General features: G+C 45.4%; 1 protein-coding gene across 1 annotated transcript in view; it reads right to left on the reverse strand.

The window, feature by feature from the left end:
- Window positions 1–424: 424 nt before the first annotated feature.
- Window positions 425–14,282, reverse strand: part of CCT7 (chaperonin containing TCP1 subunit 7) — a 17,942-nt gene continuing 4,084 nt past the window's right edge. Inside the window, exons 2-12 of the mRNA XM_077766285.1 lie at window positions 11,919–12,072; window positions 11,179–11,285; window positions 9,624–9,749; window positions 8,776–8,828; window positions 8,250–8,421; window positions 4,493–4,657; window positions 3,477–3,665; window positions 2,786–2,883; window positions 2,248–2,380; window positions 1,634–1,840; window positions 425–799 (exon numbers count right to left, since the gene is read on the reverse strand). Of these exons, the coding sequence (XP_077622411.1) occupies window positions 578–799; window positions 1,634–1,840; window positions 2,248–2,380; window positions 2,786–2,883; window positions 3,477–3,665; window positions 4,493–4,657; window positions 8,250–8,421; window positions 8,776–8,828; window positions 9,624–9,749; window positions 11,179–11,285; window positions 11,919–12,072 (1,626 nt within the window). The 3' untranslated portion in view covers window positions 425–577. The remainder of the gene's footprint in view (window positions 800–1,633; window positions 1,841–2,247; window positions 2,381–2,785; window positions 2,884–3,476; window positions 3,666–4,492; window positions 4,658–8,249; window positions 8,422–8,775; window positions 8,829–9,623; window positions 9,750–11,178; window positions 11,286–11,918; window positions 12,073–14,282) is intronic.

Raw genomic sequence — 14,282 nt, forward strand, 5'->3', positions numbered from 1 at the left:
TGAGATCTTGAGTAAGAGAGACCAGAACACCGAGTCAGAGTATGGAAGTGGAAGGAGCAAGCAAGGTAATAGAATACACTTCTTCAAACCACAGACCTCCTCGGAGCACTGCCTGACTAAGGCCAGGGCTAACCAAGATGATGACAGAAAAAAAGGGAGGGCCTCCACATCCCCAAACCACCACTGGGACTAAGAGAGCAATCAAAGTGAAACTTCTGGACGGAGGTCCCTCAAGCGAGCTCTCTGCTGGCAGAGTGGACCCACTCTCTGCCTTAACGTCCAGAAGCTGTTGAGGACTTGGTCCAACAGGAAAGAAGAAAATTTTTTCCATCTGTCAGGTGAGTATGTACAAAAGTAAAATCCTGAGCCAGAGTCAAGACATTTATCAGTAAAAGTCCTGTGCCCAAATAATTTGCAAAGTGAATTCTAAGCCTCAAGTTTTATTTAAATAACCTCCGTGAGAACAGATTGGGCCAGTTCTGACCCCTTCCTTGTAATACCAACTAACCCAGACAGGGAGAGTGAGCATACCCTGCAGCCAGCCCACCAGCCACTCGTGTGAGGGGTGGGGTGCCTCTTAGTGGGGGCGGCCCCGGCCCCGGCCCCGGCCCGCAGCTGGGGGAGCGTCCACTGTTGAGCGAGGGTTTTTGATAGTTTCATCTACCGACACGATAAGGCAGGCAGCCTCAGAGGCTGCGGTCAGGGCATTGATGCGCACCATAGCCGGCTCCCACACGAAGGCATCAAAGTTGTCAGCAATGTCCTCGTTGTTGATGTCCACTCCGTACCACATGCCCCCCTGAAAGAGCAGGAAAAGAGGGGAAGTAATAAGGAACTTCTCTCAAGTTTCGTCTTCCGTATCCTCCCAAAGACTCAGGATCGTTAGGAAACCTCATATTCTGAACTTGCCAGCGTTTCCCTGAGGAAAAAGGCATCACACAAAGAACCTGTAAGCGCACGTCTTCTCTTCCCACCCGTGCCCCTAACGACCACCCGCTTCAAACCCTAGACACGCTGCTCACACAACAGCTCTGGGCCCTCTTCCAGGCAACATGCCGTATTTTGCAGAGGCCCAGTCCTCAAGTCACTCGAGGACTGAGTATATCATGCCACGGTTCTCAAGAGGAACACTTTCCCATCCCTTATCTCACTGCTTCCATCAGTCCCAACTTCAGATGATGGAAGAAGTGAAGGGACAGTCTTAAAATCCCAACACAAATCAGAAGCAACATCACTGAATGCTGCTGTCATAGTACTGAGCACATAACAAATATCTCTAACAAATGCTTGCTAAATAGCAAATGAACACATTTAAGTTGTCAGAGAGATCACAAGTTAAGAGATGGTAGTGCTGTGGCTGGACCACCCGGCAGCAGGGTCCCCCCGGTTCCTCTGATGGCACCATAAGGAGCTATGATTATACCCTCGGTAGCACTGAAGAAACTCTGGAGACTCCAGTCCTGGCACCGTGGCTTTCCCTCTGCCCTCAGAGGTGGCACAGTTGAGTCGGTACTGGGTTTAGTTGCAGCCCTGTTACTGGGCCTGAGCACTATATGGAGCTTGAGTAAGCACAGCACACGCTCGAAATTTAGCCCCATGCACCCAATCCCGGGACTCAAGGAGAAGGACCCACCTGGGCATGCCGAGCTCGCAGCTTGTTGAGGATGTTTGTGGCATCAAAGCCAGCATTGTCACACAGCTGGCGTGGGATAATTTCCAAGGCCTTGGCGTATGCCCCAATTAACAGCTGCTGTTTTCCTGGAACGGTCCTCGAGTAATCCCGCAGGTACTTGGAGAGCTCCATCTCAATGGCCCCGCCACCAGCCACCACTGAATCGTTCTGCAGAGACCAGACCCGCCTCTTAATGCTAACAGGCCCGTGATTCAAGGTCCAGCTACAGCCCATCTGGACCAGCCACACCACAGGAAGCCTAGCTGTGGCTATTGTCTAGCACACTCCAACTTCAGTCTGGTGAACCTTACGGTTTCTGACCATCTCCAAGGTCACCTTGTAGCTCGAGGACACCGGTACAATCACTGGGATGGCTGAGGGCAGTAGCTCCACTGTCTGCTCATGAGAACAAGTCTTAGGTCTTAGGCTTTAAGGCAGGATGACCTATTTTGAGAGACTGAGACTGTTTCTCTATGATTTGTAAGGCAAATCAGGGCTAACCAGCCACCCAGGGAAGGACAGCTTATATATGATAGATTTCACCACACAGATCCAGGAACCCCCCAGCCTAGTACCTTGATGGCCCTCCTGACAATCATGATAGCGTCGTGCAGGGACCGCTCCGTCTCCTCCATAAACTGCTCAGCACCACCACGGAGGATGATAGTGCAAGTCTTAGCCTTGGGACAGCCAGTGAAGAAATTGTACCTACACCCAGGATCAAATCATACATGTGAACTTCTTTCCGCTGCCAACCTGCTGTGTCTGACCTCACCATGTTTCCCCAACACTCAGCAGCTGCTCTTTTGTTCCTCACTAGATTTTCCAATCCTATTCCTTGAAGAGTTTTGGGGACGGTCTGGGGCTGTACCCCTGGGCCATAAAATACCGTGGAGTCAGACTTTAGACCCAACTTGATCTTCTGCTCTCCTGAAACACTTTATATCTGAGTTCTTTATGTCTCAAAAGGTGAGACCTCAAAAAAGAGTGGCACGTGCGTCTGTGTATATACATACAGATATATACGTATGCCACACCCAAAAGACGGCAGAAGGCCAGACTCCAGCGGGTCTCATAAGCTCCACCAGCAGGCCACCCAGGCCCATGGCTTACCTCTCGCCCCCAATCTGGGTCTCCTCAAAGACCTGGCAGCGGCCCAGCACATCTGCTGACAGAGCATTCACACTGGTCTGAATGGAGCCTCCGCAGGCCTAAGGAGCACAAGAAGGTAAGATCACCTTCACATGAAGCCAGAAGAGAGTTTCCTGCCACCTAGTCTCAAAAGCCAATTCCCAGGCTAGACCCTGCCACGGTGCCCCAGGACCCCCTGCCTGGATAACCTACTCTCACATTTAGCCCCATAAAAGAGGAGAAAACAAAACAGAATAAAGACATATGAAGGGCAAGCAAGCCTAGTTAAAAGGAAATGGGGACCTTTTACTTCACCCAACACCCACTCCCCCAAACTCGTGTGCCTTGGGCCCAGCAAGTAAAGTTAGGATCCGTGCTTTAGACCTAACATGTCTTGGTGAGATGCTCAAAAAGAAAAAGGGGAAACCTGGCTGAAAACATCAGGAGGTGAACTGTTCTAGCTGATCAGAGCATTACCGCTAGGTTCCCTCCCTCACCAATCAGATTTCCTGACTTGCTCTGGTTACACTGAGCACGTGCACACGGGGACGGGGATGCTTCAGGCCTGGAGTCACAGGCCAAGCTGACAGTGCGCTCCAGCAGTACCAGCAGTAAATGAACCCCCCATCCAGGGCGACAAAAGCCAAGCAGCAGCCCGCAAATGTTTAGTTACCATCATTGTCCTCTTTAGATCCTCCTCTGGCACGCGGCCAGCACAGAACATGTCCCTGTCAGCAAAGTACTGGGTGGCCACATCCCCGATGGGGAGTTTAGACAAGACGACTTTGGCTCCGGAACGATGGATCCTCTCTAACTTGTCATAAAGAATGTTCCACTCAGCATCAACAATTGCCTGATAATCCTGAAGAGAGACCCAGAAAAGGATAAGGATGCTCTGGGGGGGAGCGGGCAGGAGGAAGATAAGCATGTATGGCAGGCTAAAATATACTCCCCAAAATCAAACTTGCTGATTTGAGAATTGAAAAGGGTAAACAGAATAGCCTCTCCTCAGTCTAAGTAACAAGGACCCTAACGTGTTAACTCAGGAATCACCTTAAACTTTCAACCACCAAAGCAGAAAGAAACCCCAGGATAGGGAGTTCTCCACAGCTGGCATGCCAAGGTGTGAGGAAGAGTTCAGCTTGGCAGAGTTCTAGATTCCTCAGAGATGCTGCACCCATGGAGTTCCCAGTTCCAAGATCCCTTTCCCTCAGAGGCCACTGTGTTTTGATGACACATTACCCAACGTCACCTGCTTATAGCTGGGTGACACCGCTACCTCCAGAGACAGCCTTGGTATCATCAGTGATGGGAGCACACCTGTCCCTACAGTGAGGGACCCAGGATAGGAGAGGCGCCCTCATTTGCCCAAATAAGAGGAAGCAAAACACTGGGCTCAGTGGATGGGTGGAGGGTCCCTGGCAGCCCCTGCCCTGGGGCCAGAGACTATTTTAGCAGGTCTTCCCTATCCAAGCAGGTCTCCTCAGGTCCCGGTCACTCACAGAGAGAAAAGGGAGAAAAGAAGCGGGCCTGGTATTTGGACATCAATATGTCCAAGGGGACAGGAGGAGAATGGGGCTCATAAAGAGCCTGAGAAACAGAGCTGGGCCCAAGAGAGCCACGAAGACCCAAGACTTTGGCCTAGAACACGGACCATCTCCATGCCTCTGGCCAGCTGGTGGGGCCTACCTCAACTGTGTGGACTCTGATTTCAGCATTATCTTTCTCAGCTTTCAGCTCAAGTTCAACATTTAAAAGAGCAATCGTTGGATTACTGTACTTTTTGGGTTGCATTTCAAACCCAGCGTAAGAGAAAGTCTTCTTGAACGCAACGCCAGCTACGAGCTGGGACTCCTGTTTAAAAAAAAAACAGTCAACAGTTCAGTCACTGGCATGAAATGAAATCAAGCTAGTGCTGTGCTAGACTAATGTGTCCATTCCCGTGAACCTCAAAGAGTTAACCATGTCTTTATTTCACTGTTATGACAAAGCCTTTTCACGTTCATAAAAGCCGGGATAAATACAAAGTATATTTTGGTTATCCCTTCAACATAAAGAAAACAAATCATTCAGCTTATAGGGACTAAGCAAGGGGAAGGCCTGTTTGGGCTATTCTCTAAGACTGGTCTTCAAAACAGGAATGTATTTACCGACAGTGCCTGGCAAGGAATAGGGCATTTATGAATAAGGCACAGTGCCCTTCAATCCCAACTCACCACCCTAGTCTTCTATTGGACACGTCTATGCACATTCCTGTGCGTAGTATCCTAGGTGCTGCTGCTTGGCAGGAGATGAAGCCAAAAGATCCTAAGAGTCAGAAATTCCCTGTACAGTTCCCAAGCCACCATTGTGGCTTCCTACATCTCAGTCCCTCAAAACATGAGCTTCCCATAGGTTGGATTTAATAGCAGGGCATAGTAAGAAAGCATGTCGCACTTGGGACTGACTTCAGGACTTTCTGAAGCCTGGGATCCAAATCTCAGGTCTCTTTCTTACTAAATGACCAAGTCATTTTCCACTCAATAAAAAAGGGTATCTCAGTTCAATACCTCTACATCCTCTGCCAGTGCTAACCTAGAATACTGTCATCTATCAGTGAACACATTCGTCCATCATTCAAATCCACAGCCTCTTAAAGGGTGATGCCTGAGATAAATTAAGAGAAGCCAAAATCAAACAGAAAAGGGAAAAGATGTTCCCAAGAGGCAAAGACAGTGTGGTGTGGCATCAAAGAGTACATTTGTAGTTGCAGGAATATAAAGTAGAGGGCAGAAGCCAGTTTAGGAGAATCTTACAGGCTCTGCTAAGACTGGCCTCTTGTCCTGTATGCAATGTGGAATCCCAAAAGGCTTTACACACAGGACAGAGTAAATTGTGGAACTTCACCTTGCAACAGAAAATAGGATTAAGGGGATGTCAGACTGGGGTAAGGGTGACCACTGCCACGACAATGGTCTTAGGAATAAGTAAAAAGATAGCTTGAAGAAATAAACAGTAAATTGGTAGGCAAAATGAGACAATGGTAATTGAAGGGTTGTGAGGAGCTGGGAAAGATTTACAAAGATGATCCTGGGTTTTTGGTGAGTGACTGAGTCAATGGTGGCGATACCAAGTAGTCAAGGAACACAGAAAATGTTACAGGTTTGGAGAATGAGATAATGAGTTAGTTCAGTAGCAGATGCAACAGCATGAGGCTCAAAGGAGAGATAAGAACTGAAGATATAGATCAGGAAGTTTTATTAATCCTGAGAATAAGTAAATAATTACTACTACTATTTACTGAATTCTGTGCATTAGGTTGTGTTAAAAGTTTTACATGCACTTAAGGAATGTGGAACAGTCTGAGGAAAGTGGGTTGGAACCCCTGGCTTTCTCACTAGATAAATTAGTTTTGTTTATTTTATTTGAGAGAGAGAGTGAGTCCACAAATGAGTGAGAGGGGCAGACTGGAAGAGAATTTTAAGGTTCCACGCTCAACGCAGAGCCTGACACAGGATTTGATCCAATGACCCTGGGATCATGACCTGAGATGAAATCAAGAGTCAGATGCTCAACCGACTAGGCCATACAGATGCCCCAAGTTATTACTAAAAAAAAAAAAAAAATTTAATGTTTATTCATTTTTGAGAAAAAGAGACAGAGTGTAAGTGGGGGAGGGGCAGGGAGAGAGGGAGACAGAATCTGAAACAGGCTCCAGACTCTGATCTGTCAGCATAGAGCCTGAAGCAGGACTTGAACTCATGAACTGTGAGATCATGACCTGAGCTGAAGATGGATGCTTAACTGACTAAGCCACCCAGGCGCCCCCACCAAATTATTATTTTTGATCCCTAGTTGAGTGAACTGGCCAATCTAATCTCAAGAGTCCAGGGAAATAGCAAGGCCCAGGAGAAGAGAGACGATTGCTACCAAAGTAGTGGGTAAAGACAAAGTCAGTAAGCCATGATGGGCCAAAAAAGCACTGGTACCTGGGACCAGAGACAGGGGAATAACTCAGATGACTTCCAAATTCCTCACGGCTTTATTACATAAAGAGAATCTCAGTCCACTGACATGTGCCATGACAGGAGGAAGGACAACAGAGTGGGAATACAACTTAGAAGGGTACAAGTCAAAGAACAGAGAGTGAAGGGCCGGGCGAGGCTGTAATATTTCAAGCAGGTCTTGCCCCATCCAAATCCCTTCAAGCCGAGTCACCAAAATAGAGAAAAGTAAGCAGTAGGGCAGGTCATAGTGGAGAAAGGCCAAGGTAGCAAGGAGATATCAAGAGAATGCTTCCAGACAGATACTGCTGTGTTAAAAAGAACAAGTCACAGTTATACTCTGCAACGCAGTAGCCATGAACCACATGTTGCTATTTAAATTAAATAAATAAAAATTAAATTAAAAACATGGCTCCTCAGTCATACTAACTGCATTTCAAGTGCTTGGTAGCCACACATGGCTAGTGACTACCATAAAATGGACAGTACAGACACGTAACAGTCCTAGCATGACAAAAAGGTCTTTTGGGCAGCAATGAATTAAAAGACCCACATGCTGATATGGATCAAATTCTAAAATAAGTTGTTAGGGGCACCTGGGTGGCTCAGTCAGTTGAGTGTCCAACTTCAGCTAAGATTATGATCTCATGGTTCAGAAGTTTAAGCCCCATGTGGGCTCTGTGCCTACAGCTCAGAGCCTGGGTCCTGTTTCAGAATCTGTGTCTCCCTCTCTCTCTGCCCCTCCCTGGCTTGCACTTTGCACTCTCTCTCTAAAATAAACAAACATTAAAAAAAATAAGTTGTTAAATGGACAAAATCGAGTTAAAGAACACTATGTGTTATAAATGAGCTCTTGTGTTTAGGAAAGCAGTATTTACATATGTACCTACAGATGCACAGGATAATTCTGGAAGCACTTGCTCACACACACGCTCACACACACTCTCTCTCTCTCTCTCTCTCTCTCTCTCTCTCTCGTAGGAGTGGCTGTATCTGGGGCAGGAATGGTGAATGGAACATTTATTTTTTCCTTTAGGACCCTTTTTACATTTAGAACTATGTATCATCTATTCAAAATAAATGAATAAAAGAAGGGAGAGCTTGAGCATTTCACTTAGAGAAGAATGGACTGAGAAGTACTTCTCAGACATATTAACTGAGAGGGTCATAAACAATTTATTGGATGGAGCTAGCCCCATCCCCTCCCACATTACACTAAGATTCTAAAAATCAACTGGCTCAATCTGCCATTCTGCTGACAAGTAAATAGAGGTCCACAGAAATTACAAAATGTATCTACAGTCACAGGTTGCAGGGACAGTATGAGGGATACACCTCCAGTTCGACTTCTAGCTCAACACGCATTCTCTCTAGACCTGTACTGTGTGATCATCTCCTGTACCAACCTATGTGAAGAGTCAATATGAAAGCAGAAGCCTCCTGGGAGGCTGTAGCAGGCTTACCTCTAGGGCACCACCCTGCACCTTTTTGATTCCAATCATTTTAAGCTGCAACAAATCATCAAGCATCATCACTGCATCCACCACCATCTTGGCGAAGAAGGCTTTCTGCTGGGAAATCAGCTTGGAGCTCAGAGCGGTCATGGCACACTTCTCCAGCAGCTTCCTCTGCTCCCTGGGACGTAAGGAGGGGCAGGACCTGTGTCAAGGTCTGGAAAGCCCCTTGTCTGAGTCTAGTGCAATGTGTAGGGGGCTTCTGTTCTAGCGTCTAAACTCAGCCCACATCAACTTCACCTTCCACAATCTTTAGGGCAAATTATCATTGACAGATGGTGACTGCAATCAAAGACCTCATATGTGACAGCTTTAAAACTACAGTGTACAGCCTCTTTTGTGCTGCGTGAGCTGGGGCGCAGCCAAAGGTCTAGCAGAGCCAAATAGCCTCAGACCCATATAGGGTGGGAACACACTTCTACATCCAATTTGGCCACAAAAGTCAAGGCTCTGACAAAGCCCACTGCAAACTTACACTTTGTCTTCCTTCTTCACGGTCACAGCAATCTCTTTGATCTTGTTAACTGCCTGCCAAGAACAGAAGCCGAGTGAGTCCCTGGTGCCAAAGGCAAACTGGAGATGTGGGTCCCACTCTCTCTTGCCACTCTCCAATCTGTTTACTTCCAAGTCTTAAGCATTTCCACTCTGCAGTTGAAACACTTCTGAGTCTTGTAGCTGCCCGCAAACACAAATCTCTATAGTTTAGCAAACCCCCAGTGACATGTACAGTAGGTATAGTTCTGAAGAATCATCAGGGTATTTGCAGGACTTAATTCTGAATACGCAGGGAACACTAAAACAAATGAGTGGAAACAATCAAGGACTAGATTGGGCCAAACCTTCTTTCTGGTTTATGAAAATAAGCCCTGACAACTGCTAGCACTTTATATATTATTAGACATGTATGGAATACATATATCTGTATATTAGAATAGTATCTTTTCAAAAGCAATTTTCATATGTGATCTCATGTCACTGCCCTGAAACAGAGATATTTAAGGGAGAAAGTAAAGCCTAGAGGGACTGGCTTGCCTAAAATCAAACAATGAGGATCAAAGGTCAATGAAAGCAGGATCTCAAGATGTGTGTCATGAGGAACTTTATGATAAAACAAAAAAAACCTCACTTACTGAGTCAATCAGGAAACCTGAGGCTTAAAGAAATTAAGTAAATATCTGGTCAAATAGCTACCGTATAGCAGAACTGAGATTTCGCAGGGAGAATTGAGAAAACGTCCAAGGAACCCTGTTACGTTGCTCTCTACCCTGCTAAAGGTATTATCCTAAGAGAAACACAAGGCTAAGATAGCCAGTATTCCCATACCAACTGGGTGGCAGTGCGGAAAGCTCGGATGATGATCTGTGGGTGCAAACCTTCCTCCACATAGGGTTTCACCTGCTTCAGAAACTCTGCAGCCAGCAGGGTCACGGAGGTGGTGCCGTCACCGACCTGCAAGAGGAAGACAGGAAATTCATCACATTAATGCATGGAGAGGGATTAGGCCCAAAATTTTTAGGCAACCTACCGATTTAAACTAGGGACTGTTTAAATGGGCGTGAGATGCTTTTTCTGGAAGCATAGGTGATTGCAAAAAGTAAAAGGAGGGTGCCAATAGTTAGATTTCCACACCATCAAATGTCTCTGGGCTACAAAATGAATTCCCCAGCCAGGCCCATTCTCCAAAGAGGGCTGATTTTGACAAAGTTCCTCAGGATACAAAATCATATATACAGATCAAGATAACAAGAAATTATTTTGTACAGGCAGTGCATGAGTAAGACACTCCCAAACCATGATTACAGTACAATGCTTATGTGTCTGTCACAAGAAACCACAGTCACAAGAGGCATGAGACAAATATTCTTCAAGGAGCACAAAGTACTATAGGAGTTTACATAAAGATAATTTTCAGCCAAATCCTACTAAAACAAACCTTCCAGGACCAGCCCAAGTCCTTTATATTTTAAACACTGTTTGGAATAGACAGATCACTAGTCTGCTAACCTTTCTAATGTAGTAATATTCTACAATGGGATCTAAACCCTATTTTTCATGAGGGAGAAGAGCTAAAAATTAGTTCACCTCTGATCTGGCAGAAATTTATATTCAACTCACTTATGTCCATTGTGTAATAAGAGGGACTCTCAAGGAAGGAAAGAGTGTTGCTGTGGTAAAGGGTTTACGTAGCCAAATTCCTGGCCAGAAAGGTTTTAGTCAATGACAGGTAAAAGCCAGACTCTTTCCACTCTAATTTTGTAGAAGTCATACTGTTTTACAGGCTATCTGGGTCCTAATAAACCTTTTTATATAACTTCAGAACCTATCTGTAATACTCTAAAATGCAAACCCATTTCAACATTTAGTATCAAGATTCCAGTGTTAGAAATGTTTTAAAAGACAGGCTGGTCAATGCCACTGTATTGTACACTTAAAAATGGCTAAAGTGAGGGGTGTCTGGGTAGCTCAACTCTTGATCTAAGCTCAGGTCTTGTATAAAAAAAAAAAGCTAACCCAGGAAATTTTACGTTAGCTATTATTTTACCAGCAAAAAAAAAAAAAAAAAAGATGAACTGGAAACTTTAAAGTTTCCAGCCCATCTTATAAGGGGACTAACACATGAGAGGTTCAACTATTTACCAGGTAACTAAAAGGAATCACCGTATATGAGCCTGGTCCTAAGATCTCAGCTTCCACATGTAGTGGAAAAGCATGAATTTTAAAAGATTATGAATTCCATCTAAATACTTTACAAGCATGCACTACTTATGAAATCATAATTTTAGATATAAAATCAAAAAATGCTGAAGACAGAATAGCAAAGGAGCAAGCAGGCGTGTGTCTCAACCTTCATTCAAACACAAATGCCTGATTTTCCCACCTCAGCATCTTGGGATTTGGCAATGTCCACCAACGTCTTTGCTGCAGGATGGACAACATCAAGGAGTTTCAGAATTGTGGCCCCATCATTAGAGATCGTTGCTTTGCCTTAAAAGGAACAAACACAAAGTAAAAATTTAAAGACCTTTTCTCCAGTTGGACTTGGAGCCCATGTATGCTTTATTGGGATGGGGCAGAGGAGATTATGGCATAAATGAACTGATCTTTTTATAGATTTAGCTCTGTGCACAAAGGGTCACTTTCTAAAAATCACAAGTTTTCAAAGACCATTAAGCTCCTGGTTTTCTCTGATCAGCACTTAGCACACCTCGAACCGGATGTGGAAAATACTAAATGAGAATGAGAAACCATCTGGGTATTAACAAAGCTGATACCTACTCTTGTCTCACTGTCAGTTAATCCACTAAAACACAAGGGGGAATTCTCTGTCTTGGTAACATGATACAATGGGAATGACCAAAGGTAACTCAGATAGTTCTCCTTCATGTTTCCAGGCTGCATCTCTCTACGAGGCAACAGGCTCCTGAGTCCACTTCTTCCATGTACTGCTGCCATAGGGTTCAGCATTCAGGACAATGTATGAAATGGAACTGTCTCCTAGCGAGCAACCTCTCAGAGACCTTTAAAGCAGTTGAATTTCTTATACTAACTCTGCTAGCCCCAGCACTCCCCAGGAGTCTCCTCTTCTGCACCGTGGCCTGAGGAACCCTGCAGACTTACCTCGGCCATCTACGATCAGCTTGTCCATGCCACGAGGGCCCAGGGTAGTTCTTACAGCCTCCGCAATCACCTGGCAGGCACTGATGTTACTTACAAGCTGGGGGATGCCTTGGGAGCTGTCGGTCCCCTCTTTCAACAGGATAACTGGTGTGGGCTACAGATGAAAGAGCAATTGACTGCTTTTAATAACTATCTATTATAATGAAATTCAAGGAGGGAGGGGAAAGGAAAAATGGTCCCATCTCTCATAACAGAAATACCTGGAGGCCTTCTTAATTTTTTTTTTTAATTTTAGAGAGAGAGCCCGTGGGAGCACAAGTACGAGAGCAGGCTCCATACCCAGCGCAGAGCCTGACTCAGGGTTTGAACGTACAACCCTGAGCCCATGACCTGAGCCAAAATCGAGAGTTGGATGTTCAACTGAGCCACCCAGGCACCCCTCTGAAGGCCTTTAAAAACCATATTCCAGGGGTACCTGGGTGGCTCAGTCAGTTGTGTCCACCTTTGCTCAGGTCACGATCTCATAGTCTGTGAGTTCAAGCCCCACGTCGGGCTCTGTGCTGACAGCTCAGAGCCTGGGGCTTGCTTCAGATTTTGTGTCTCCCTCTCTCTCTGTCCTTCCCCCACTAACACTCTCTTTCTCCCTCTCTCAAAAATAAATAAACATTAAAGAAATGTTTATAAACCACCCATATTCCCACTGTCCATCACACAGAGGCTGTCCATTAGCCTCTACATCCAGAGATACTGCCACATCTATAGCATACCCCACAGGTGTGCTAGAAAATGGTGATGAATAGCATGATTTAGTCTAAAAGAACAAAATCAAATCCTGTGTTCCCTGGCGCTCAGCTGAACAAGCATAGCTTTTTCAACGTCTGACACTATTCCCTATGTTGAAGAATTAGGTCACAGCACAGGAGGAAGAAGCCCAGTGTTCACCCTCTGGCAAAACAACCACTTATCTGCATTACAGCTTAATCGGAGAGAAGCTGATGGGGCACTGATGCAAAGCACGGGCGCCTGCAGCTTCAGGTGGTGTCCTGGAGGTGCCCAGGCAGGCAGCTTTACCAACAATGCTCAGCCGGAGAGAAGGGAAGCAGCATGTCTGCCCGCCTCACAAAACGAGAAGTCTAATTCATACAGCACTGTTTCCATTCTCATGCTGGTTCCACAGAGCTTCCTTGTGACCCAGCTCCAATCAAATGTCTCTCCGAAGTTTTTCTCTATTTTGCATGCTAGCCTCAGGAACAGCCACCATCCCTACAGAGGCGTAATTGGCAGACCTGCTTTAGAAACTCTGGGAAGACAAGGCCTGCTTAGATGCCTTTGTTACGATGGCCATTAGCACTGACAGTAATTCCTCAGCTTAGCAAACTAGAGTTTGTATCAAAACCCGTGCCTTCAGAGATGAGCTCATAAACCAGACTCAGTCTTCCCTGTGTTTGTGACTAATTTTGTAAGTGTGAAACAATACAGTAAAGGTAAAAATTGTTTTAAAACTTGTTATGCTATGGGTGTACTATTAGGCTGTGACTTAAAATTTATTTCTTACCACAGATTGCAATACGGAATTTGAAAGCCACTGCCCATGCCCACCCCTGCGGGTACTTCCAGGTATCTGAGCAGGAAAGGAAAACACAAGGTTGTCTCAACTCAACAATAAGGAGTCAGGGATTCACACACCAGGAAGTCAAGTGACTGATGAGGCTGACCCCATATTCGCTGGGCAATTCCTGAAAAAGCTCAACTCCTCTGGCCAGTGCAGCAGGAGGGTAGGGGTAGGAGAGACTGGAACAGGGCTGAAGAGGGAGGCGAGAACCAGATCACATACTCAATTGTAGATCACGGTAAGGAGTGTAGATTTTATTCCTACAAAAGGAAGGCCTGGAAAAGCTTTTAGCAGAGGAATGGCATTTTCTTCTTTAATGTTTATTTTGAGAGAGAAGAGAGAGCGCAAGCGCACATGCCTGACTGAGTGGGGGAGGGTCAGAGAGAGGGAGAGAGAGAATCCCAAAAGGGCTCAGCGCTAACAAAGCCCGGCACTAATGCGGGGATCCATCTCACAGAGAGATCATGATCTGAGCAGAAACCAAGAACAGGACATTTAACCAACTGAGCCACTCAAGGCGCCCCCACGAACGGCACACTCTTATTTACGTTTTATCTACATAAAACATATATAGAGAGAAAATAAGCAAAATATAATATGTAAAAGCATAAAAAGGGGCTGGAAAGATGCACGACAAATGCTAATGTAAAAGAGAGTAGAAATAAACATGGTTCTGATGCTTTGTATTATATTTTATTTTGTTTCAAATTTTTTCTAATGAACACTTTTTTTTTTTTTTTTTAAAGCATGGC

The sequence above is a fragment of the Crocuta crocuta genome, unplaced genomic scaffold (assembly GCF_008692635.1).
Source record: "Crocuta crocuta isolate KB4526 unplaced genomic scaffold, BGI_CrCroc_1.0 scaffold113, whole genome shotgun sequence".
Lineage (NCBI taxonomy): Eukaryota > Metazoa > Chordata > Mammalia > Carnivora > Hyaenidae > Crocuta > Crocuta crocuta.